Raw genomic sequence first — 27,172 nt, 5'->3', positions numbered from 1 at the left:
GGGCTGGTGCTCTATTCACTGCACCACCTAGCCACCCCAACCCAGAGATTATTAACCTGAAATCCATGAACTTATTTTTTTTAACTATCTTCATAACTACTTTTAATACAATTCATTTCCTTTGCAATTCTATATATTTCATTTTATGCATTTAAAAACATTATTCTAAGGAGTCCATAGGTTTCACCAAATTGTCAAAGCAGAAGTCTGTTGATTAATGTTTAACAATCAGTTCTCCAAAATGCATAACACGCTTTTTAGTTGAATCTGCATTTTTAACATTTTTCCATCACTTTCTTAAATCTAGACAATCAATAAAACAATGAACCAAGCCCTGCTCACACTATAATCAGCTCTGGAGTAGGCTCCAAAACATTCTTGGACCAAAGAGGTCCACGACAAAAAAAAGAGGTTAGGAAACCCTGATCTTCTATCAACTCCCAGCGCCCAATTTTACGAAAGACACTGGGGCTCACAGAAATAGAGAGTGATTTTTTTCAAAGTCACCCAGACAGTAAGTAAAGAGCTGGGATTTGAACCCAGGTCCTCTGACTTCCTATCTAACACCCTTTCTTCTATGACAGAATATAAGTCAAGAACTACCAACTTCCTCAGGCCATAAAATGACCTAACTATCACTGTATGGCTTCACCACCTAGTGGTTAAAGCATTAGGTCTGAACTCAAGAAGACCTAAGCTAAAAAATTCTACAACAGATACTTACTGGCTAAGAGACCCTGAGTAAGCCACTTCACAACTCTGTCTGCTTCTATTCCCTCAACTGTAAAATGGGGATATAATGGCATCTACCTCGAAGAGTTGATGTGAGGCTCAAGTAAGATATTTGTAAAATGCCTAGCACAGTGCCTCGACCATAGTCGGTGCCTAATAAATGCTTGTTTCTTTCTTCGCTCTCTCCCTCCCTTCTCTTTCTCTCTCTCTTCCTTCCTTCCTCTCCAACACCTCCAGAAAGTAGTCTTCCAGGTGTTGCTTACAGATCTCTAATAGGGAAGAACTCACTTCTTTCTGAGGCAGCCCACTCTTCCTTTGCATACTTCCAAATCTCAAGACTGTCCCTTTATCAGTTGCCTCTTTCAACTTTCATTCATTGCTCCTACTTCTATTCTAAAAGTGCTTGTAACCCTCAGGAGGCCTGGATTTCAGGTCAAGCTCTCTCCTGAGTGACTTTGGGCCAATCACAGCTGATCTAGGAGCTTCCTCTTCTAGAAAATGAGAAGGTTAGACTAGATGGGGGCTGTCCAACTCAAACATTCTATGCCTTTATGACAAGAGAGAATTCCAGATAAAATAGAAGTGTGAACAGAAGAGTGAGAAGAAAAAAAGAGAAACTCCTCCATAGGGATCCACACTGACCAAAATTCTCCTGCTTACTCCCTGTGCTCATAAAATTCTTTGGGAAGGAAAGGGTGAGTAGCAGGAAACTGGGCTTGTCTCTTCCAAGGAATTCTTTCAGCTAGAATTCCCTGATTTTTTTTTCCATTGATCACTTAAGGTCTGGTCATGCTTATGATAATCATAAGGTCAACTTCATTCATCCATCCATCCATCCACTTATCCCCTCATTCCTTCATTCAACAAACATCTGTTTAATTATTTTAATTCAATTTTTAGCTGCAAATTCTCTTTCCCCCACCCTTTCCTCTACAACCCAATAAGAAATTAAGAAAAACAAAACCCTTTACAAATCAACAAGCATTTATTCAGTGACTACCCTGTGAGAAGCATTCTGCTAGGGCCTGGGAACACAAAGACAAAAACAGAACCATCCCTCCCCTCAGAGTTGTTATTCTATGTGTCCTCTGGGAAAGGCGGCCACATCTATTTGCCTTTTCTTCACAAGCTTACAAGGTAAATGGTGTAGACCTTATCATACCCCCATTTTACAGATAAGGAAATTGAGGCTTCAAGAAGAAACTTGCTTGGGGTCAGGCAGCAGTATGGCCCAGAGTATAAGAGGAGAGAGGACAGTTAGTAATGAACTGTTCTTCCAGTGGGCAAAGGGGCTAGAATGTTAGTGCTAGAAGCAAAAAAAGAGAAAATGGGTGTTAGTGAACAAGAGAGTAGGAGTGGATAAATCACTCTACAAGGATGTATGTATCAGGTGATATACTAGGGTCCAGAAACACAAAAATCCAAACTAAATTCAAAAGGAGGAAGAATAGACATCTCTAGCCTCTTTTTCCCATACCCTTCTCCAAGAGAAACTATCATTCCTGCCAGAAGTGGAAGCAGGAGGTCGAGTTCAGAGGACACTCTGCTCTCCTCAGAGAAAGGGGGTACAAGACTTGAAGTATATCTATCTTCTCCTTTAAATGTTGCTTATCTAGGACATACAATCAGGTTTCATGAAGATGTCTCATCATGCCAGAGTCTCATCTGGCCAAATCACAAGAACACTCTTCCAATGAGTGAGCCCCAAAGTAAAATGCTAACCTCAGAGTATATATACCTTTTTTAGAGCCAGAGGGCATCACAACCCTCATGACTCAGTGCTTGATTAGAAATTAACAAAAGGTGTGAAAGCCTTCCTACAAGCAAGCCTCCCCTAAGCAAGCTTCTCTTAATGGGCTCCACCTGAGGCCCATTAATGGGCAGGGAAGATCTTATATTCCATTAACATTACAAGGGCATGGCCAGCATCTCCACCAATAAGGAGAGTCTTATACCAATAGACTTGGAAAAGGGCTTTTGAGAGAGAGAGAGAGAGAGAGACAGAGACAGAGAGAGAAATATGTAAGTATACATGTCTGTTCATGTATGTATATATACATATGTCATCTAAGGTAATGTCTGAGGACTGGCAGTAGCAGCTGGGGGTTCAGGAAATGTCCCACATTAAAAGCAGCCTTTGAGATGTAATCTGAAGGAAACTAAGTCTTCTAGGAGTTGAGGATGAGAAAGGAGTACACTTCAGGTGCAAGGTACATCAAGTGAAAAGTCATGGAGATGAGAGGTATTGTATGTACGGGAAGAAAAGTTAGAAGGTGTAGCAGCAAGCACTCCAAGCTCGTTCTCAGGGTTTGCAGCTACCACAGGTTCTTGGATCTGCTTTGTTAAAGGAAAGCAACTCAAAATGGGTTAACAAGCTTACTTTAATCAGTCAGACATATATCCTTTACCTTGTTCAGGAGAAAAGGTCAGCACCCTGAACCTCAAAGTATACAGGCATAATTATCAAGACAGAAACATCAAGTAGACAGATTTCCAAACTGTCCAACCATCACATCCATACCCAGTCAACATCTGGGTTTCCACATTCTGGGTTTTTCAAAGCCGGGGGACTCTCAACAACGGCTTCCCAGAATTCAGATCAAATCACAGAACACTTCTCAAAGTGAGTCCCAAAACAAAGCTACACATCAGGGCTTATATAGCTTTCTCCTGGCTCAGAGAATGTAACAACCTTATTGACCCACTGGCCAATCAAAAAGTATCTACTGAAAAACAAGCCTCCCACCCCAGGCTCCAGGTGCACGTTAGCCTAGGGGCAGGGAAGATCTTTAAATCTGCATTTCCATTACAGAAGGCCAGCTTGGCTAGCCTGTATGGTATGTAAAGAGGAGTAACGATAAGGCTGGAGACTCAGGTTAGAGTCAAAATGTGAAGGGTTTTAAATGCCAAGCAGAGGTGTTTGCATATGATCCTAGAGGTAACAGCGAGCCATTAGAGTTTATTGAGCAGAAGAGTGACATGGTCTTCAGGAATATCCTTAGGAAAAGTGCATTTACAGGATGAATTGGAGAAGGGACAGACTGGTGGTAGAGAGACTATTCAGTTGGCCGTGGCAATAGTTCAGGTAAAAGATGATAAGGGTCTGAACTGGTGTGGTGGCCTTGTGAAAGAAAAGAAAGAGATGAATAGGAGAGATGTTGTGGGGACAGAATTGATAAGACTTGGCACCTGATTGGATATGTGGGATCAGAGAGGGAAGAGTCAGGAACAATTTGAGATTGGGAACCTGGGTGATTGGAAGGATGGTGTTGTTTTTGAGAAAATAGAGATGTTTAGATGAGGGGGTGTGCTTAGGAGGAAAGAAAATTAGTTCTACTTTGGATGTGACAAGTTTGAGAAAGGAACAGAGATGAGAAAATGCCTCCCAAAGAAGGTGTGGTGTTGGTAGTCTGTGAAGAGCAAGGCCAAGGGGAGGTGAAGGATCCAGGGTGAGGCAAGCTGAAAACATTCAAAGAGTTCAGATGTAAGGTCACAGTAGACTGTGAGATGCTTCCCATCATCAGGAATTTGCGAGACATAGCAAGTCCAATGACTCAGCTTCCTTTTTACTTCAGGCCTACCACATGAGGTCCCTTGCTTTTTAAAGGAGCACATCGGGATGCAACATCTGAACTGAGGGTTCTCTAGGACTCTGTGGTAGGGAGTAACTGAACTATGCCCATAATTATTGGGTCCCCATTAGGACTGGCTCTAACTCTGAACATGACCACTTCTAAACACCTTTGCCACTACCACCACCAATATACTGACTTTTATGTAGCATTTTAAGACTTGTAAAGCACTTTGCTTTTCCAATTGTATCCACACAAAAACCTATAGGTAGATAGTATAAGTGTTATTATTCCCATTTTGCAGATGAGGAAAGTGAGGCTCAAACAAGTTGAATGACTGAGACTAGCACAGCTATTATGTATCTGAGATGGGAATTCTAACCCATGACTGTTAGCCTCAAAGTCCAGCACTCTAACTACCACCCCAACCTGGATTCACCCATCCTGGAATGGATCCAGAGCATGGTCCAAATCTGAAACTTTGTGTTCCCAAAGCTGAGATTCACCTTTAGCCTTCCCTGTTCTTTGCCTCCTCCTAAGGAAGGTCTCATATCTAGGGGGCTAAATCAGTCTTCATTACGGGTGATGGCATAGTGGTATATTCTCTCTCTCTCTTCCCTCTCTGTCTCTCTCTGTCTCTCACACACAGACACACACACTCCTCAATCCAACGACACTAACTCCTTGCTATTCCTTGAACAAGATATTCTACCTTCTAACTCCAGTCACTCTCACAGACTGTCCCCTAGCCCAGAATACTCTCCCTCCTTATCTCCACATCCAGGCTTCCTTTCAGTCCCAGCCTTCCCAACCTGTAGCACCTTCTCTCTGGGATCATCACCTATTTGTTTACATGTTGTCTTTTGTTCTTATTTTTATCTCCAGGGCTTGGCACAGAGCCTGACACACACTTCTTATTCAGTATTTTCCAGTCACATTCAACTCTTCATGACCCCCTTTGGAGTTTTCTTGGCAGAGTTACTGCAGTGATTTGCCATAACCTTCTCATTTGACAGATGAGGAAACCAAGGCAAACAAGGTTAAGTGACTTGCCCAGGGTCACACAGCTAGTATCTGAGGTCAAATTTAAACTCAGGTCTTCCTAACTCCAAACCTGGTAATCTATTCACCTCTTTGTCCCCTGGCCATACTAGGTGCTTACTAAATGTTTATTGACTTTCCGAATGATATAGCTACAATGATATTTGTACAGTGTTTAGTACACTTAGGTTCTAAATAAATTTAGGTAGTAGGTGCTTAATAAATGCTTGTTCCCACACTCCTGAAGAGGTTACCCATAAAGAGGGTTAGGGTTGCTCTGGAGACCCCAAAATACCAACACGCCAGGTCCTGCCAAATGAATTCGGCTCAAGTCTTCTCAGCCAAAGAAAAGGAAAATTTATTAAAAGTTCACTTGCATTGCACACAGAGTAAGTCTGCTAGGTCATTTTATGGCTCTCTCACTATTCTATGGAGCACCCACATGGCATTCTATGGCTTTGTCACAGCACATGGTGTTGAGATAGGGTCTTACTTACAGAAGGTTGTGGGAGGAATCCAGGGGTAGTCTACAGGAGGAGTTTGGAGAGGGTCTTCAGGAGGAGTTAATGAGGTCAATGAGTGATTAAGGGTGGGAGGTAGCTGCAGGCTACAGACAATAGTGGGCTAGGCCAGTTCAAGGGAGTATTGATATTCTGATAGGCTCTAGGGTGGGAAGTAGATGAACAATGGAGGGCTAGTCTAGTAAGGAGGCTAGTAGTTTGCAGTTAGTAACTAGGTTTGAGGTCTGGGCCCAGGCACAATGTAAGGCTTATTGCCTCATGCAAATGCCTCATCAAATGAGATGATTTTATCAAGAGACCAAGGCAGGTTCCCAGAGCCTGTACCTCAAGGATTCAAGGAGAGCTCAAGGGGGCTCCCAGAGCCCATACCTCATCACAGTGACTAGAGTATGGAACCTGGAGTCAGGAATAGCAATATTGTAAATATGGCCAACTGTGAAATATTAGTTCTACTGATGAGTATAATGATCCAACACAATTCCAAAGGACTCATGGTGAAAAATGAGTGAAAAAAAAATCAGTTCCATCTGGAACTGATGGCCTTCAAGTACAGACTGAAGCATATTTTTAACTTTATTTTTCTTGCTTTCTTTTTTCAACCCAGCTACTATGGAAAAACATTTTGCACACTTCACATGTATAATATGTATCATATTGCTTATCTTCTTAATGGATAGGGAAGGAACTGGAGAGAGGGAGAGAATTTGGAACTTAAAATTTTAAAAGAATATTAAAAATCAATAAGTGAACTTTTTTTTTGCTATCACTTCCTTTTATTTACATCCTCAGTGCTTAGCACAATGCCTGGAAAATAGTAAGGGATTCATTTTGATTCTTTAATCAATAATCAAGGGATTAAATCTTCATTCTTTTTCATCCTTTGGATCAGGACAGAATCTCTGGATGAGGACAGGAATGATATGTTGAGATAGGAAAGCAGCAAAGATAAGGACTACAGCTGAGATTTTAATGATAGAAGTAAACCTCCTACCTAAGAAAACTCCCTTTACCGTGGCAGGTTGGCGTCTCCTCTGCAATTCCGCAACTGAGATAGGAAGATGGTATAAGACATCAATCAAAAAAAAAATCTTTAGTTATGTAGTTCAACCCTCTCATAATACATAGAGGAAGAGAAGACCAGAGCTGCTCACAGTCTCATAAATAGTATCAGAAGTGGGATTCCAAAGCCCACAGGCCTCCCATTACACCACGTTGCCAAAAGGCTAAACCTGGGCTATAAAGAACCCACACTATCTCTCTTTTTAACATTTAGAAAAAGCAAACATATGGGACTGGGAAGGGAAAGGAGAAAGCAAAGAGATGAGCAAGAAAAAAGCTAGCAAAAGAGCAGGAAAAGGTTAATACAGGCAGGGGAGGGAAAGTCAGTTCATAACCACTGTTGTTGTTTTTTGTCCTTTGTTTGGTAGAGGATCAAAAAGGTCAAGAGGGTGATGTCCTCGATTTGTGAGGCAGAGTTGTGCAAAGTTATCAGATGCTATTAAGAACTAATTAAGAACTAACTACATATAAGGCCTACATATAACTACATATGTGTTGAGCACAAGAGACTGAAACTGCTGAACAAAAAGGCCCCCCCCTGAGTTTGCCAATAGATACCCAAGTCACTACCCTCTCCCTTCTGAATGCCACACAAGGGATAGGCCTTCTTTTTTCCTGAACCAGTTGCCAGATTCTCTGGACTCCTGTTCCTGCTTGCTGCCGGGTCAGCCACCTGACCTGACCGCTTGCCATGAAGTTAGACCTTGAAGAATTTCTTTGGACTCACACAGCTCCCTCAACAGAACTCTCATTGTTACTCTGCCTAGGCTATTTCTGGAGAGTGGGCATGCTCCTATCACTGTTGTACCTGGCTCAACCATCCCCTAACCTCAGTGCTCCCTCACAGAAGTGAGCAGACTGCTGGGTTTAGCTCTGTCGTTCCCCAGTCAGCTCACCTTCTAGGAGGTGGGCGGGCTCCTGGGTCAGGGAGACTTGGGAATTTCAAGGTATGTACTGACCAACCACTGTTTCTGATGGGGTTCTTGGAATCTATGTGGGTAATATCAGTTTGTAACATCAGTTTGTAAAATCAGTTTGTAAAACCAGTCTGTAAAATCACATTCCCCACCCGCCTCAGAGCGTTAACTCTGCCCCTTCCCCCTGCCAGCACTCTGCCCAGCAACAACTCATGAACTGTTTATTTCTGCTTGGAACAGTAACAAGCTGCACCTATGAATCCTTCACTAAACCATCTATAAACATGTTATCTCCCCTTAGTAAAGTGGCCAGCTGGATCCATGAATACTTGAATGTCCTATCTATAGGTTAACTCCTTAGCCAATTATCCACATCCTGAATCCCTGTTAGCCTTGGTTCCCAACATCCATCTTGTCAAACATGACACTTATGGGTGGCAGACTAGGAACTTCTCAGTCAGCCCTAGACCACTAGCTGACTTAGTGACATTTCAGGCCTAAAACCACACCTCCAGGTACCCCCCCACACACCCCTTGGGCTATTTCCCACTGAATTATGGGCAATACACCTGTGTAGTTAACATTAAAAGTGCATGTTCCTTTAAGCACTGACCACTCCTTAACTCCTCCCTAATCCCACCCTTACTCACCTTGTTAGCATAACTGACATCTGATTAATTGCCTAGACTCTTTAAAAATTATGCCTATGTTATCTTTAAGTTTGCAGGTCCCCTAAGGACCCTTGCCTTCTGTAAAGCATACAATAAATTTTTACAATTCCGACTCCAAATCAGATTGGGCCTACTGAATTCTTTTCCAGACTGAATCGAAGGCATTCTGGTCTTTGATAAGGATCAGAGTTCCTGTATAACCTATTGCCATCCCCCAACATTTACTTTTCAATTTGGATTCCAATCATTGGGGGATTCAGTCAATTTTTCATCTACACCCTCTATGCTTTGTGAGAGCAAAACCTTATTTGTATCCCACCACTCCTTCCCCTTCCCCCAACACCTGGCACCAGGTGAATGCTTAAGAAATGTCCTGAAGTGGAATTAGTTTCTTTTTTTTTTCCTTACAGAACTAATTAATGAGAAATCATCTGGGTGGAGAACCTATAGCCTGAGGCCACGTGTGACCCTCTATATCCTCAAGTGTAGCCCTTTCACTGAATTCAAATTTCACAGAACAAATCCCCTCAACAAAAGGATTTGTTCTGTAAAACTTCAGTCAAAAGGCCACACCCAAGGACCTAGAAGACCACAGGTTCTCCACCCCTGAATTCCAGTTCACGATTTCTATGAAGGTCCCATCTGAGCAACATTTCATTAAACACGTGTAAAACCCATCCTTCTTAGAAATCCAGCGGGTCCAACTCCAGTACCAGGACCAACCTAATAGATAGCAGTAGAAAGGTGATTTCAATTATGTGATCTGAGGAGTAGCAGGAAGTCCCTCCCTATCCAAAAGTCTTTTCCCCAGACCCCTACAGAATGTCATGGTATTTGAAATTTCACCCTTAGAGATTCATTCCTTTGGGTTTGATCAATCAATAGGCATTTATTAAGCACAAGGTCTACACAGGCACCAGGCTAAGTGTGGAGAATACAAAGACAAAAGTGAGACGGGCCCTGACCTCAAGGAGTTTGTGTCCTAGCAAAGGAGAAAATGTGTGCATAAATAACTGTATCAAAAACAAACAAGTGATTTCCAGGGGAAAGGCACCAGCACCTAGAGGCATCAGCACAGACCTCATGTGGGAGGCAATATGCTGAGTTTTGAAGCAAAGGAGGAATTCTGCAAGGCAGGATAGAGGACAGAATGCCTTCTTGGCATAGGGGACAATCAGTGCAAAGATACAAGGGCTGTGTGCTGGGAAAAGCAAGAAAGTCAATTTGACTGCACCATAAAGTGCTTGAAAGGGAAGAATGTTATGATAAGCCTGGAAAGGTAAGGCAGGTGTTGGTTGTAAAGGGCTTTAAATGTCAAACAGACACATTTACAGGCATTCTCTTTTGAAAATCTAAAGAACCTGGCAAGCTAACTGTTCAGCTGTTTTTAATAATCTATTCACACAACTTTCTTTCCTGAGATAAGGACCTGGGTACAACTCACTGAAAGACTACAGTTTGGAAAAGAAGTATAATTCAGAAGCCTGGCAAAAGGTAGAGCTAGTCCTGCTTAGGGTTTCTCAGTGGAGAGTTCAGGTCTCTTGCGGGCAGAAGCTTTCCCTAAAGGGGCCAGCTAGTTCACATCTTCATCTGCCACACAATTTTGGCCAAGGCTCATCCTCTTCTCTTGAAATGGACAGCCAAGCAATAACACAACAGCAAAGCCAATTATAATTTGATAGGAGTGTTTATTAGCCGGGCCAGCCAGCAACTGCCTCCCACAGTAGGGAGGACAGCATCAAGCCTTCTGCAGAGCAAATTTTTATAGAACAAGACGTTGCTAACAACAAAGTATGATTCCAAGGGGGTGTGATGCCATTTCTAGTGAAGCCTTGGTTACCTAGCAAAGCCAAACAAAGCTTTGGGCCCTTTCTAGCAGCACAGGTGGAAAGTCCCCTAATTACTATGGCCTACCAGGTGGTTTCCAGGGACCCTGGTAGGGGCCCCTTTCTGGCAGGTTTCGACTGGGAGGGTGTTTTGGTATATAATTTCTGGTGGACATTTCACTCCCCCCTTTTTCTTGATCAATGAAAAAATATTTAAAGTAATTATGTAGTCTAACTGTATAGAGAAAGAGAAGCCCAGGGAGATAATGAGAGTTGCCCAGAGTCTCATAAATAGTGTCAGAAGTGAGATTCCAAAGCCAGCAGGCCTCCCATTACACCACATTGCCAAAACACAAAGCCTGGGTTATAAAGAATCCACCCTATCTCCTTCTAACAATTAGAAAGACAAATATATGGGACTTGGAAGAGAAAGGAAAGCAAAGAGATGATCAAGAGAAATAAGCTAGCAAAAGAAGCAGGAAAATGCTATTTGGCAACACATGTGGAAAAGGAATTAATAAGTTAATAAGCATTAATTAAGCACTAATAAGTGCCAGGCACTCTGTGAAGCACTAGGGATACAAATAATCCATCAAAAAGCATTTACTTAGGGTGGAGCCAAAATGGTGGAGAAAAGACAGAGACTCCCCTTAGCTCTCCCCAAAATACCTCCAAAAAACTTTAAATAATGCCTTAAAACAAATTCTGGAAAGGCAGAACCCATAAAAGGATGGAGTGAAACAATTTTTCAGCCCAAGGCAACTTGGGTCAGTCAGCAAGAAAGGTCTCTTGCACTGCGGTGAGACTGGAGTGCAGTCCAGCACAGTCTGTGCCCCAGTAAATCAGAAGTAGGCCTTGGGGGTGACTGAATCAGTGATAGCAGTGGTGCGTGCGTTCAGGACCTCTGGGCCCACACATGTTGAGGAGGTCAGACAGCTGGTCAGAAAGAGATTATAGGGATCCCTATGCTAGCTAGCACAGAGGATAGGACTCTGTTGAATTGCCCATACCTGGATCTAGGTCCCAATGCTGGATCTCAGTCCCAGGGTGGGGAAGAGTACTAGCTCCCCAGAGCTTATGGTCCCAAGGTAGCTGGGACCCTGGTCACAGTTTCAGGGTGGAAAAGTTTGCTTGTGGTCACTCACAGAGCAGAGAATAGGGCAGGAGAGTAGTAACCACACCCCTCCTTCGATCATACCACCTTGAAAGAATCAAAAACTTACAGGTCCTCAAAATTATTTCTGAAAACAGATGAAACCTGAAACTTGGTGCAGTGCCCCCTACCCTCTGGAAGCAGAGGTTCCCTTTAGCATAGAGTTAAAAATCAAGAAATAGGCTGGAAAAGTGAGCAAATAGCAGAAAATGATCCCGACTATAGAAAATACTACTACAGAGAAGATCAAAATAAACTCAGAAGAAGACAATAAAGTCAAAATTGCTATATCCAAAGTCTCAAAGGAAAATATGAATTGATCTCAGGTCATGGAAGGACTCAAAAAGTATTTTAAAAATCAAGTAAGAGAGGTAGATGAAAAATTGGGAAAAGAATTGAGAGTGATGCAAGAAAATCATGAAAAAAGTCAACAGCTTGGTAAAGGAGGCACAAAAAATACTGAAGAATTGGGGCAGCCAGGTAGCACAGAGAATAAGAGCACTGGCTCCAGTGTCAGGATGACCTGGTTCAAATCCAGGCTCAGATACTCAGCACCACACCCAGAAATAACTGGCCACATAACCTTGAGCAAGTTACTTAACCCCGATTGCTTAAAAAAAAAAAAAGTAAAATCATCCAAATGGAAAAGAAGGTACAAAAGCTCACTGAAGAAAATAATTCCTTAAAACTTAGAACTGGGCAAGTGGAAGCTAATTGCTTTATAAATCATCAAGGAACAATGAAACAAAATCAAAAGACTGAAAAAATAGAAGAAAATGCAAAATATCTCATTGGAAAAACAAATGATCTGGAAAATAGATCCAGGAGAGATCATTTGAACTACCTAAAAGTCATGACTGAAAAAAGAACATAGACATAATCTTTCAAGTAACTATCAAAGAAAACTGCCCTGATATTCTAGAATCAGAAGGTAAAACAGATGTTGATAATCACCTTCTAAAAGAGGTGAAATGAAAATTCTATGGAATATTGTAGTCAAATTCCAGGGTTCCCAGATCGAGGAGAAAATATCACAAGCCCTCAGAAAGAAACAATTCAATTATCCTGAAACCACAGTCAGGATAACACAGGATTTAGCAGTTTCTACATTAAAGGATCAGAGGGCATGAAATATTCTATTCTGGAGGGCAAAAGAGCTAGGATTGCAAACAAGCATTACCTACCCAGAAAAACTGAGTATAATCCTTGGTAGGAGGAGGAGGAGGATATTCAATTACATAGAGGATTTTGAAGTATTCCTGATGAAAGGACCAGAGCTAAGTAGAAAATTTGACTTTCAAATACGAGAGTCAAGAGAAGCATAAAACGATAAACAGGAAAGAAAAATCATAAAGCATTTGATAAGGTTGCATTCTTAGGTGGGAAAATGATATTTGTTACTCCTAAAAACTATCTCATTATCAGGACAGTCAGAAGGAGCATACATAGACAGAGGATTCAGCTATGAGTTGGAAATGACGGAGTAATATCTTTTATAAACAAAATTAAGGGGTGCCATACAGGAAAGTAGGAGGGGAAAGAGATAAGGAAAGGTGGTTGTGGGGTGACTGACAGAAGGGAGGGCAGATTGGGGAAGGTAAAGTCAGAAACAAGACACTTTTGAGAACTGGCAGGAAAGAAGGAGAAAGAATAGTATAAATGGAAAATACAATGGAAGGAAGTACATGGTAATCATAACTATGAAAAAAAATTTACAAATTTCTCTGATAAAGACCTCATTTCTCAAATACATAGAGAAATGAGTCAAATTTATAGACATAGGAGTCACTTGTCAATTAATAAATGGTCAAAAATATGAACAGGTAGTTTTCAAAGGAATCAAAGCTATCTATAGTCACATAAAAATGTTCTCGATCACTATTGATTGAAGAAATGCAAATTAAAACAACTCTGAGCTACCACCCCACACTTATCATATTGGATAATATAACAGAAAAGGAAAATAACAAATGTTGGAGGCAATATGGGGAAATTGAGACCTTAATGCACTGTTGGTGAAGTTGTATACTGATTCAACCATTCTTTAAAGCAATGTGGAACTATGCTCAAATTGTTATAGAAGCATGTATACCCTTTGACCAAGCAATACCATTACGAAATCTGTATCTCAAAGAGACAAAAAACAAAAAGGGAAAGGATCTTTGTGTACAAAAATATTTATAGCCATTTTTTTAAGTGACAAAGAACAGGAAATTGAGGGGATGGCCATAAATTGGGGAATGGTTGAACAAGTTGTACATAATTATGATGGAATACCTTTGTGCTATAAGAACTGATGAGCAGGATGCTCTTAGAAAAATTCTGTAAAGATTTACATGAACTGATGCAAAGTGAAATGAGCAGAAGCAGAGAACATTGTATACACTAACAACAATATTTTATGATGATCAACTATGAATGACTTAGCTCTTCTCAGCAATACAATGATCCAAGACAATCCTGAAGGACTTATGATGAAAAATGCTATCCACCTCCAGAGAAAGAACTAATAGAGGTCATCCCAGAGAGAAGATACAGGCAGGGGTTGGAAAACAGAAAAGGCCCCTTGCAGCAGTTGGGATCTGAGGTAAGTCTTCAATGAAACCAGAGAAGTCAAGAGGGAGGGGTAAAGAGGGAGAGAATTCTAGGAATGGGGAAGAGTTTGTTTAAAAAAAAAGAAGAAACTGAGTACAAAGCATCATGTATGAAGAACAGCAAGGATTCCAGTGTCTCTGGATCTTGAAAAATGTGAAGGACTAAAAAGTGTGAGAAGTCTAGAAAGACAGAAAGGAGGAAAGTGATAAAGAGCTTTGAATGACAAACAGAGGACTTATATTTGATCCTGAAAGAAATAGGGAACCAATGGACCTCCTTTTGTAAAGGGGAGAAGGAGGTGACATGGCATCAGATGTGTGCTTTAGGAAAATCACTTTGGCAACTGAGTGAAGGACAAATTAGTAGGGAAAGACTTGAGGCAGAAAGATCAACATAGTCCATGTAAGAGGGTCAGCACCAGTGACATAGCCATGTCAGTAGAGAAAAGGGGATCTAAAGGAAAGATATTTTGGAGGTAGAAAAGATTTGAAAACAGATTCAAATGAAGAATAGAGTATGAAACTGAGGTTATGAGCCTGGGTGATTGGTAAGAGAAGGGGGCAGGGCAGAGAAGTGGGGAGAAACAGTCATTGAAAATCAAAGACAAGTCTAGAGAAGAGCAGAAAGTGAAAAGACAGGAATACTGAACTTGGGGGTGGAAGGAACATGCCAGCTCCTCATCATAAACCCGAGCCCTCTGCCTGTTCCAGTCTCCCTCTCCCCTGCGTGATTGGAGAGAAGAGTCTCTGATATGGATTGGTCCAGGAAGGTAGGAAAGAGAAGTAAAATCCATTCAACCCACATCCCCAGGAAAACCAACAGAGAGTTTTGCTTTCAAAGGTTTTTATTCTCCCTCAGATTGTGGCAACAGCTTGACCCATTTCCATCCATCCTCTGGGGTGGAAATAACAGGTTCAAGGCTGCCTACAGCCCTGGGGACCAGGACCAGGTCAGCACTAGCAAAAGGACACAGGATTGCTCCGCTGGCTTTCCTTGTCCTCTTTCACCTGTCACCCTGTTCCCCAGCTTAGTGGAGATCCAGGTTTTTCATATACCTCTGGACCCAGTGGACAGCTGGATTGGCACAGACTTTCAGTCCTTGTTTGGTTTCAAACCTAAGGATTGAAAAGTAGATGGAGTCTATTCAGAGAAGTTGCTGAAATTAAATGCCCTTCTTTTCTTATTTCTCCCTCTCTACACCTTGACTTTGCCCTCATCTCCCCAGGGCTGAGTCCTTCCCTCTGTGGCATCTGCTGGGTAATTTCCCTGGGCTCTCTCTCCCAACCTTCAATGGGAGCAGCTCCTACCCAGAACCCATCAGATACAGTATAGCAAGGAGATTCCCACCTAGGACATCTCAGTCTGCTGGGAGGTTTCAGAGCCTTATCCAAAATCTCCAAACCAGCTTCTGCCACCATATAATCTTCCCTACCACAACTACCCACAGGGTCATTGTGGTATCCTACAAAAAGCCCTTGCTCTAGAACCAAAAACTACCTTTCCTACTTACTCCTTATGGGACTGTAGAAAGCCCTCATCAGCTCTTGGGAACCTCAATTTCTTTATCAGTATAATACAAGGAACTAACCTGGATGATCTCCAAGGTCCCCTCTGTCCCTCAATCCTATCCCCATCCCTCCCATGCATCCACACCCTCAGGTTTTTGAGGATTCTCTGATGGTGGGGAAATATACCTGGTTTCCCATAGGATGGGATGGACAAGGACTCTCTGGGGAGACCCATTTTTCTCCCATCCCAAGTGTCACTACTACCTCCCCCCAGAATAATTTCAAGGCTTCTGAGAAATGTAAGATGGCTCTTCCCTAAAGGTTAGGTGACCTGTGGCCTGTAATGTGAATAATTGGTGTGTATTTTTTATTATATTATAATGATGTATTAAAAATATTTATAATTATAACACTATATCTAAATATTTACAATTTATGATCATAGCAATATCAATTTAGAACTGGAAGAGAGGTCAGAGGTCATCCTGTCCAATGATTATGAATTATGGAAGGGTCCATAGAAGTCTATCAAGTCTAAAAGACCCAAAGAAAATGAAAGATGTCCAAGGAGGTCATAAAGATAATGAATGGCAGAGCTGGGATTTGAATCCACTCCCAGGCAGTGAGGTGGCACAGTGCTAGATAGAGTGCCAGGTCTAGAATTCTGAAGACTTAAGTTCAAATCTATCTTCAGGAATGTACTAGCTGTGTGACCCTGGGCAAGTCACTTAACCCTGTTTGTCTCAGTTTCCTCATCTGCCAAATAAGCTGGAGAAGGAAATGGCAAACTGCTCCAGTATCTCTGGCAAGAAAACCCCAAATGGGATCATGAAGAGTTGGACACAATGAAAAACAAGTGAACAACTTTTGACTCCAAATTCACTATCATTTCCAGTCTACCACATTGCTCCCTAGGGTCAAATCCTCCCTTTCAGTGAGGTGAGGAGGCCAGAAACTTCCTGAGTCCCAGTATATCAGAAGGGAAAGGGATGTCAGAAGCCACATAGTCTAGCCTGTGTGGAAACCAGATTCCTGTCTACAATATCTCAGCATAAATGGTTAGACAGCCTCAGGCTGACAATATCTGGTGTAGGAGAACCCACGACCATTCCAAATTTAGGAGATGCTTCAATACAGAGGCCAAAGCAATGAGTGGAACAGAAGTCAGGGAACCAGGGCTCACCTCCCACCTCTAATGTTTACCACCTGTGTGGCCTTGACAAGCTCTCTTTCATTCTCTGGGTCTCCATTTCCTTATTTGTAAAATCAGGGTGTTAGACTTCATGGTCTCTAAGGACCCTCCCAGCTCTAAAGCCATGATCCTCAGGGAATTGTTGGGTTTTTGTCCCCATACGTTGATCCTAAATCTGCCTCTCTGAAATTTCTACCCATTGCTCCTAGTCCTATAGGATGGGATCAAGAAACACAAGTCTACATCTTCTTGCCCCCTGGATTCCTTGGAGATTCTCAGTTTGCCAGGAGCGGCTATCCATGCCCTGTTACACATCACCTCATCTCCTCCTGTCTTTTCAGAGAAAGTCGGCACATGAAGTACTCACAAAACTCCAGGCTTGGGGCACCGGGGGCTAGTCCTAACATAACCGATGACAAGAGATTGCGGGATCCGATGGTTGACGAAGTTGTGGCAGCAGGGGGTGACATCGGCCAAGTCAGCTGTGAAGGAACGAGCTGAATGAGAACCCATGAGAGGGGCCTCAAAGCAACTAGAAAAGGAAAATGAACTTACTTTGCTCCACTGACATCACCAAGAAGAAGCCAGTGAGGAAGAGGAGGAAGGAGAAGGCAACCACCAAGACCTTCATGGTCATGCTGAGAAGAAGCTTGGGAGCCAAGCCAAGGTAGAGGAGTGTTCAGCTTGTCCTTGCCCTTGATTCCTTAGTGACCAGGACCCTGTTCCACGTAAGCTCTGGAGGAATGGCAAGGGAAGGGAACAGAAATCAATATTTATATAAATTGGATTCCTTATTTAAACAGGTCACCATGCTTTAAAAATAAGGTAACTGAGGCCTGGGTTAGAGAAGAAGTGGGGCTTTGGGGAACAGAGTTTCCCAGGCCACTGCAACAATCCAATCCATTTATTAAGCAGGCCCTGTGTTAATCACTGGAGATACAAGTAATAAAAAGAATGATAGTCCCTGACCTCAAGGAGCTTACTATCTAAAAGGGGAGACAACACCCAAAATGAGGCAGGAAGAGGGGGGAGCATGGGACTGGGGTGAGGAGAGAGGTGAAACGCCACAGAAGAAAGCGTTCCATGGATTTGAAGCCAGGGAGGACAGCAGATGCAAAGGTAGGAGAGGATCTTATAGAGTCCCATTTCTGTCCTCTCTAAAGGAAGGCCTTAGCAGAAGTTTGGTGCTCCTCCCTCCAGCCTCTCAATCAGAGGGGAGAGAAGGCTGAGAAAGGTGGTGTCAATCAAGACTTGAATTAGCAGCCTGGTGGAGAGTTTAGAAGTGATGAGCTTGTCCTGGGAGGGCCATCTTTTCCTGTGGAGCTGAAACCAGACAGAGCAGCAGATGCAGAGGAGTGAGGACCAAACCTCACTCAGATTAGACCAGGCCTTTCCTGAGCTTGCCATGACGTGGTGCCTAAGTCACCATCCCCTCCTCCCTGGATTCCTGCACAAGGGATGGGCCTTCCTGCCTCCAACACCACCTCTTCTCCTGAACCACTCCTCAGATTCCCTGAGGCAGAACCCCTGCTCCTCCTTCCTGCAAGGCCAGCCACCTGGGGCCTCACAAGATACAACATGACACTTCCCATGAAGTTGAACCTCGAAGAATATCTTTGGACTCAGCCAGTTCCCTCAACAGACTTCTCATTGTTACTCTGCCTGAGCTATTTCTGTAGAGTTGCCATACTCCTATCACCCTAAATTCTACAGGTCCTAGGGACACTGAGCCCTCAGCTACCCATGAACAAACCCTGTTCCCCAACCCCAGATGATCCCTCTTCCAATGGAGATCAGCAGCTTCTCTCTACCTTGTAGTCTTGGAAAACTGCCTAAGAACTTTGAGAAGTTAAAGGACTTGCCATGGGCCACACTTGGTCAGAGGAATGTCTTCAGGGGCCTTCAGACAAACTATCTATCCACCATACACAGCTGTCTCTCAAACAGACCGTTTCCTCTTTTACTGTTTTGTCCTTAAATCCATCTCCAAATAAATGATAAAGTTATGACAGCTAGTAAGGTCAGTCATCAAGATTTATAGAAATTCCTTCCAGGTGTGTCCTGTACATGACGCAAAAGTGAGAAAGTAAATGAGGTATATTTCCTTTTCAACCTGGATTCTAATCATTGAAGGATTCAGTTAATTTCTGATCTTGACCCTTCATGCTCCATGGGGGCATCCCACCATTCCTTCCCTCCAAAACCTGGCACTAGGTGGGTGATTAAGAAATGGCCCTAAATTGAATTAGTTTCTTTTTTTCCTTGCAGAATTAATCAATGAAAAACCATCTACCTATGGTTTCTTTGGAGGTCTCAAACTCAATGGATCCAATTCCAGTACCAGGGTCAACCTAATAGACAGGTGGATTAGAGAGGTGATTTCAATTATGTGATTTGAGGAGTAGCAAAAAGTCCCTCCCTATACAAAAGTCTTTTTCCCAGACCCCTGCAGAATGTCATGGCATCTGAAATTTCACCTTAGAGATTCATTCCATTGGGTTTGCTCAATCAATAGGCATTTATTAAGCACAGGGTCTACACAGGCACTGGGCTAAGTGTGGAGAATACAAAGGCAAAAGTGAGACAGATCCTGAGCTCAAGGAGTTTGTGTTCTAGCAAGGGAGAAAATGTGTGCATAAAAAGTTATATCTAAAAGAAACATGAGTAATTTCCAGGGGAAAGGCACCAGCAGCTAGGGACCTCATCAGCAAAGATCTCATGCAGGAGGCAATATGCTGAGTTTTGAAGGAAAGAGAGATGTTAAAATTAGTTCAAAGCAAAAAATTGATGAAATAACATGGTTTGGAGTTTTTTTAGTCATTAATAAAACACTTCCCCCTATAAACCTGGGAGTTTTTTTGCTTTCTTTGGAGGGCAATTGGGGTTAAGTGACTTGCCCAAGGTCACATGGCTAGTTTTTGTGTTAAGTGTCTGAGATTGGATTTGAACTCAGGTCCTCCTGACTCCAGGGTCAGTGCTCTATTCACTGTGCCATCTAGCTGCCCCTAAGCCTGGTTTGTATTTTTTTACCCACGAGTATATGTATTCCCATGAGTATACATAAAATCAGTAGAAAAATGGGACATATACAGAGAACATTCATGATAGAGTCAAACACATACAGAATACATAGGAGATAGCTTGGTGGCACAATGGATATAGGACTTGACTTGAAATCAAGAAGACCTGACTTCCTTCATCTACTCAGTCTCTAAGGGTTGGGTACAGATTAATACTCAAAATTTAGCTCAGTTCCTACATAGTATTAGTCCCACCAAGTTTATATCCATGGGTGGCATTCACACTGGATTTTGCTGGGCTGGAATAAGAAACATCATGACAGATGATCAATCTGTGTGTTTTGATGCTTCAGTGCTGGGCTGCCTGCAGGATCTGACAGAGATTCCAGATCCCTATGGCTTGCACTCCCAGCCTTTGTCATTCTTAAGTCTAGAGAGTCCATTCCCTGCACCTAAATGGCAGAAGAACAAATAAAAAGGAGAAGGACCCAGGCCCATTTCTGGGGGCCATGTGGCCTTAAAGAGAAGAGACCCCAAGGTCTTTTTCCCTTGCTACAAGTTCTCATTGCAAGTGAAGATGCTCTGAGTGAAGGAATTACTTCACTTCCTCACAAATGTAGCAATAGAGCTGATGGGGTACCTGGGGTCTAGGTCAAACCAACTTGTAAAACCAGTCTGTGAAGTTGTAACTGCAATTTGTCCTTTCCCACCCATGAGCTCTACCCCTTCTCCCTATCCCACACTCCGCCTAGGCAACACCCTGTGACCCCTTTGTTCTTACTTAATCTCTTCATTTCTTCTCCCGCCTGGCCCACACCCTCCTTTATCCTTGCCTTTTGTCTCCTTCTGCCTGGCCCAAATCTTATCTAAACTATCTATTCACATGCTCCTCTGGGTCAGCTCTGACCTATGCACTGAGGCCCCTCCCATCCAGTCAGCCCTGACAATGGCAGCCCTAGCCTTTAAAGGAAAAAGCATGGACCCCTCTCGCTTGCAGATCCCCTAAAGGACTCTTGCCCGCTTCTCATGGAAGCTTAACAATAAACTCTACAACTCTCACTCCAATTAAGCCTGAGACCTTGAATTCTTTCCTGATACTATGGCAGGTTTTCTGGTCTTAGATAAGATCAGAATTCCTGCTGAACCTATTGGGATCCCGTCCCCCATCAGAGCCAAAGACAGAGCAGTTGACTCAATTAGTCCCTTTTGAAGATGCTGACAATTATAGGCTACTGAGTCACCGGAAGAAAAAACAAAACTCTTTTCAACTATGTGGTAGACCAGCTGGAACCAATTGCAAAATGTCCACAGTGTTCTCCATTTAGAGATACCATCTTACCAAGATAATATGGTCTACACATGTGCCAGACCCACATTACACCTACAAAAATATAAAATGGTCATATTAACAAAAGAAGTAGATCAAATACATATCAGGAAAAAAAAAGAAACTGAACAAGTCATAAATTCCTAAAGAAAAATTCCTGAACCATATGAATTTCCAAATGAATTCTACCAAAGAAAAGTTAATTCAAACATTTCACATATTCCATGCAATATATTAAAAGAGATGTGCCTTTACAATCTCTTTCCATGATACAAATACAGCCTTATTACCTAAACAAAAGAAAGAAGAGAAAGAAAATTATAGATCAATATCCCTAATGAATCCTGACTCAAGAAGTTCAATAAAATATCACAAGTAGATCATAACAGTATATTATAAAGATTATACACTATGACCAAATTAGATTTATGTTGGTAATGTAAAGTTGGGTCAATATAAAGAAAACTATAAATGTAATAAATCATATTACTAGTATCGATATTAAAAACCACATGATATCAATAGATGTTGAAAAGAATTGGATGATGTCCAATCCCTGCTTCTCTTTAAAAAAGATACTAGAAAGCATAAGAATAAATAGATACTTCTTTAATAAAGTAAATTATATCTTTCTAAAACCAAGGAGAAACATTATATGTAATAGAGAAAAGCTAGAAGTCTTCCCAGTAAGATGAGGGGTAAAGTAAGCATGTCCAATATCACCACCATTATCTAATATAGTACTAGAAATTCTAGCTACAGCAATAAGACAATAAAGAAAAATGGAGGAAAGAAAATTACTGCTTTTTTACAGATGATATAATAATTTACTTGGAAAACTCTAAAGAGTCAGCCAAAAGTTAACTAAAATAATCAATTAATCCATCAAATTTCAGGATATAAAATTAATCCACATAAATCATCAGTATTTCTTTATATTACCAACAAAACCAAATAGAAAGAAGTGGAAATTCCATTCAAAATAACTACAGAAAATGTAAAATATTGAGGAATATATCTACCAAGATACATACATGAATTATGTACATCCAAAAATAAAATAGTCTCTGAAGAAATTAAAATATACCTAAATTATCAGAGAAACATTAATTGTTTATGGATAGATCAAGCCAATATAATAATATAAAAAGGACAATAATATGTACATTAATTCATTTAATTGGTGCTATTCCAATCAAACTACCAAAGGATTGTTTTGTTTTCCAGAGCTAGAAAAAATAATAATGAGATTCATATGGGAGGTGGGGGAAAGAAAAGGGAGCAAACATACCAAGCACTTTACAAATACTATGTCATTTGATCCACACAATAACCTCATGAAAGGTAGGTGCTACTATTATTATCCCTATTTTACAGTTGAGGAAACTTGGGCAGACCAAGCTTCAGTGACTTGCCCCAAGTCACATGGTCAGTAAGTGTCTGAGGCTGGATTTGGACTCAGGTCTTCTACAATCCAAAACAGATGAAGGAAGGTATTTATTCATAAATGAAGATGCTATTTAAAAAAAGTATCAATGCAAATAAGAAAAAGGAAAAATGATAATATATGCATTGAAACACCAGTCCCAGGGTCCCCCCAAAGCCTTGTGTACTTGTACCAACTTCTTCTGATTCTCTACCCCCCACCCCACAAAAAAAGAGATTTTGCTTTATCTTTGACTCATTGCTCTGACCTGGATATTCTCCAGGAAAATTTCCAAAGATAGGTTGGGTATAAGTTTCTCTAAATGTGGGTAAGAGGTCCCCAGCTCTTATAAGTGCAACACCTTGAATACTCCCACCTCAGGTTTAAGGTTCTCTGTGGAGCTGCATCTACTCAAAACCATTCTGATTTCCCACCAATGCATTTACTTTTTTTCCATCAACCAGGCAGCTCATCATTTCAAAGAAAAGTTACTTAATGAAATGAGACAGCAAGAATGTTCTAATAGAACATTCCTTCCATAAACTCAGTGCACATTCTCCCATAAGTCCACATGCCATCAGTGGAAAGAGCAAGTGTGAATAGTGGCACACACATGTGGAAAATACATGTGGCTGGCTGGTCTCTTGTGCAGAGGCAACTTATACCTCTTTCTCTGTATAACCAACAATGTCTTCTGAAGATATCATCATGTTGCTTCTACTAGACTTGCCCCCACACTGGGTGTAGTGCTTTTACTGGGCATACCTTCTCACAATGGCTCACCAGACCCTGCTAGTCCCCATTAATCTTGTGGTGATGACCAGTACATGGTGTTCACTGATGTGTCTCTCTTCTGGTCTCTCGGTGTCTCCATTAGGCATATGACGTTGCTGGTTCCTGCTGATCTCCATGAGGTGTTGTGTGTTTTGGCAGCTTCTGAACATTTCATCTCTTCCGGGCATTGCTCTCTGCTACTATTTGTTGGAATTACTTCTTCAGAAGCCCTTGTGCCATCTTTGCTTCAGTTTGCCAGGACTTAATAGCTAGGGCCTCTTCTGGGAAAGAGCAGACTGATAGCTCCTTAGGAACACACTCAGCTAACAAAAACCTTGCAGAGTGCCCACAGGATAAGATTAAATGTTTTTTGACTCCTGCATGGGTGGAAATCAAAGCCCTGGGTTATATTTGACATAACTGTCTAAGTTAAGGTTCAATACTCTCAAGATCATCTCTGACTTAACATGCAAATGAAGTTGACACAGGACAAATGATAAGCTAAGGAGAAAAGGTAGCTATTTCCTGCCAGAAAATCATCCATTTTGCTTTATCAGGTAGATCTATTAGCAACAGTCCTGTATTTTGGTTGATGAAAAACTGTTTCCCTACATGATCACTCAAAGCTAGAATATGGATATTGGATGTTAGACAGAGGTTATTTCAACACAGAAAAGAAAATGCAAAGGGTGCAAAGGACTTGTAGAAATCCATAAACAGGTAGAGGAACATAAAAGGCACTCAGAAGCAGAGAGAGTACTCAATAGTCTATCAGTTCTCCTGAGGCATTTTGGCAGCTCTGTAGTCTTCCAGAGACTAACTGTCCCTCCCAGACTCTTAGTGCCACCCTGTGGTTGGGATGCAATTTCCTTCCCATCTGACAAGCACCATCTGAATAACTCACATAATAATGTGAGAGGAGTGAGTTTGGTGGCAAGGGCCAGATTTCTTGCCTTCCCTCACCCCGCAATATGGTGGTTTTATTCTCCAAGTAAGGTACTGCTCAGGACCGATATCGGGGATCGAATAATTCTCTTCTTTCTCCAAGAACCTCACTATGTCAGGAAGATTCCTTTGCTCTCTACAAGTATAACTCCCAAACTTTAAACTCAGGAATTCTCCAATTTGGGCATGAGACAGCCTCCTAGATTGGCACTGCCTAGGAAATATCTTTTCTAGTTAAAAGACTAGATTCTAGTGTCACACTACCTAAGGAGTTCAAAATCTCCCCTCCTCCACACAAGAGTTTGTGGTCCACCAACATGAACTAGCCACACACAGCAGCCTCAGCCCTGTGCTTCTGCAGGAAATAATACAATTGCTGTCAATCTCTCGGCAGCTAGAAAGTTCACTCTCAGGATCTCAAGTCACCAGCAAGTACATGGTCAGCTTCCATGTGCATCTGCCCCAAAGCTTCCATGTCCAGTTCCTGGTGGAGAAAAGGCATAAACATCTCTCCCTAGGATCAGCTCACTCTACCAAATGCAGTATGTTTTCTGAACTGGGAAAGACAAAAGGAAGTACAAAAAAAAGGGAGAGACTGCTGATCTGTCAGCTCACTTTCACAGAAGAGAGAGAGAGAGAGAGAGAGAGAGAGAGGCAGCTCCAGTCAAAATCCATACTTCTCAATCAATCATCTTGGAAATAGTCCCAATCATTGGGAATCAAGCAGGAGTTTATGGGTACCAGTGGGCATGCCCACATGTTTCAAAAAGAAATATCACACAAAGGCATACTTTACAATCTCTCATGATTGACTAGGGCCTGCTCTATCAACATTCTCCCTGACCCTTTACATACTAAAATTCAGGAACATAAGTACTCTGTCAAAAATAAAACAAATTCAGGGAAAAAACAGGGCATGTGTTAGAATGCCAATCATTTCATATTCAGAATATTTGTAAATCCTGACAGATCATCAAGACCAACCCTTTTATTTTATCAGCGTGACAAAGGGTCTTGTCTGGTAGATTTAAACCTGAAAAGACTATCTGTTGCCATTTCCTCATTTTCTCAGAGGGATCTCTGAATGACTTCCCTAAAGTCACACTGATAAGTTAGAATCAGGATTCAAACCCAGGTCCTCTGATAGTTCTCTGTCTTTTCCACGACACCATAGTGACATTTCCCCCCCAAAATTTTCTAAATTCTTATCCTGGTGATTTTTCTCAGAGACTAGACCTTCTGATAAAGGAATGTTCAAAGCTCCCATATTTAGAAAGTTATAAGAACAAACATTAGAGTATACAGTAAGGGTTCTTGTTCTGAGGTCCACAGATCATTGATGGGGTTTGTTTGTTTGGTTGGATTTTTTTGGTTTTGGGTTTGGGGAGGGGTGTGGATGGGGGGTGGTAATGTGAACCTAGATGGAAAAAATACATCTTTATTTTTCACTAACCACTAACTGAAATTTCATCTTTCCTTCAATTATTTAAAAACATAATTCTGAAAATTCTGTGTCCCTTCTCACATAGGGCTCAGGGAGATTGAAAGAGTAGGTCACAGAGGAAAAGAAATCATAGATGATATATTAGTCATGGAAATCCCAGCATTTAAAAGGACCATCTAGTTAAATGCTTTCATTTTCTTTTTCTTTTTAGAGGGCAATTGGAGTTTAAGTGACTTGCCCAAGGTCACATGGCTAGTTTTTGTGTTAAGTGCCTGAGTTCACATTTGAACTCAGGTCCTCCTAACTCCAGGGCAGGTGCTCTATTCACTGTGCCACCTAGCCCCCCTAAATGCTCTCATTTTCCAGAGGAGGAAATGACTTACCCAAGATCCTATAGAGGGTAGTAGAACTGGGATTTGATGCCAGCTCCTCCAACTACAAACTTCATTCTTTTTCTACTATACCACATTTTCTATCCCTCTTTTTCCTTCAAAGAAAAGTTCCCGTTTCTTCCCAAAACCCCACTCCATTCTCCTACCTTTGCCCTCCTCCTGCTCCCTGAAATCCCTCTAGATAGAAAAAGCCAGTATTTTCTAAAGCAGATACACTGGTAGCCCTTTGTCCACAACAAAAAGTCCCCAAATCTCCATTTTTTTCTCCCAGAAAGGGTCCAGACCTTGTTTGAGAAACTCTTGATAGTCGGTACTCTTTCGAAAAAAGCAGTGAGGTGAATGTCGTAGGCTCTGTTATCAGTGTCCCTCCCAGGTCTACAAATCTTATAACTCCAAGACTTCTAGCTCCCCCGCCTCCCACACCAAGAACTCTACCCAACTTGTAAAGTTGCCAGATGCCCAGGGCAAGCTCAAGACATTTGATCAGCTTATTGGTAGATCCTTCTCCCTGAGGAGAATGTGTGGGTAGAAGAATTTTTGTTTTAAAATCATAGGCTGTTCTCCAGCTCAGCCAACCGTGGAAGGAAAGCAGGTTCCCAGGGGAATCTGTTGAAGTATGACCTACTCAGGATAAAACTACTAGAACTGGCAGCTGAGTGTGCCAATTATCTGATAGAGCTGAAAGGGACCTCACAGAAAGCTAGTCTAATCCACTAACTTTGTTTGCAATTTTTAACTTTCCTTTTCATTATGGTGAACTTAACCAGCATGAACACTTCCCTAAATAAAGATCCAATTCTAGTCCTTCCCCTAACTCTGTCTATACCTGGTATGTACTTCCTTATTTTCATAGAGATAGAATGTAAGCTCTTTGAGGGGAGGGACTGTTTTGGCCTTTCTTTGTTATCTCCAGCCCTTCTCACAATTCTAGGTACAGAGTAAGTGCTTTTTAACTGAGAGACAGAGAGAGAGAGAGAGAGAGAGAGAGAGAGAGAGAGAGAGAGAGAGAGAGAGAGAGAGAGAGAGAGAGGGAGAGAGAGAGAGAGAGAGAGAGAGA

General features: G+C 41.8%; 2 protein-coding genes across 6 annotated transcripts in view; both read right to left on the bottom strand.

The window, feature by feature from the left end:
• The window catches only part of LOC138162618 (protein Wfdc21-like), a 387,573-nt gene that overhangs the window by 191,732 nt on the left and 168,669 nt on the right, over positions 1 to 27,172 (bottom strand). The window lies entirely within an intron of this gene.
• The window catches only part of LOC138162114 (C-C motif chemokine 3-like), a 34,343-nt gene continuing 22,084 nt past the window's right edge, over positions 14,914 to 27,172 (bottom strand). For 2 of the 5 annotated variants that reach the window (XM_069089189.1, XM_069089190.1), the window contains exons 2-4: positions 17,343 to 17,522; positions 17,155 to 17,269; positions 14,914 to 15,202 (exon numbers count right to left, since the gene is read on the bottom strand). In XM_069089189.1, the coding sequence (XP_068945290.1) occupies positions 15,115 to 15,202; positions 17,155 to 17,269; positions 17,343 to 17,424 (285 nt within the window). In that variant the 5' untranslated portion in view covers positions 17,425 to 17,522 and the 3' untranslated portion in view covers positions 14,914 to 15,114. Of the gene's footprint in view, positions 15,203 to 17,154; positions 17,270 to 17,342; positions 17,523 to 18,155; positions 18,271 to 26,399; positions 26,532 to 27,172 lie in introns of those variants that run through there. The other 3 variants (XM_069089191.1, XM_069089194.1, XM_069089192.1) reach the window with 3 other exon arrangements.

Source organism: Petaurus breviceps, unplaced genomic scaffold (genome assembly GCF_028583685.1).
Source record: "Petaurus breviceps papuanus isolate PSGF00001 unplaced genomic scaffold, PetGlider_PUasm1.0 186, whole genome shotgun sequence".
Taxonomy (NCBI): domain Eukaryota; kingdom Metazoa; phylum Chordata; class Mammalia; order Diprotodontia; family Petauridae; genus Petaurus; species Petaurus breviceps.
Note: the sequence above shows the minus strand (reverse complement) of the source record. Positions and strands in the feature narration are given on the sequence as shown.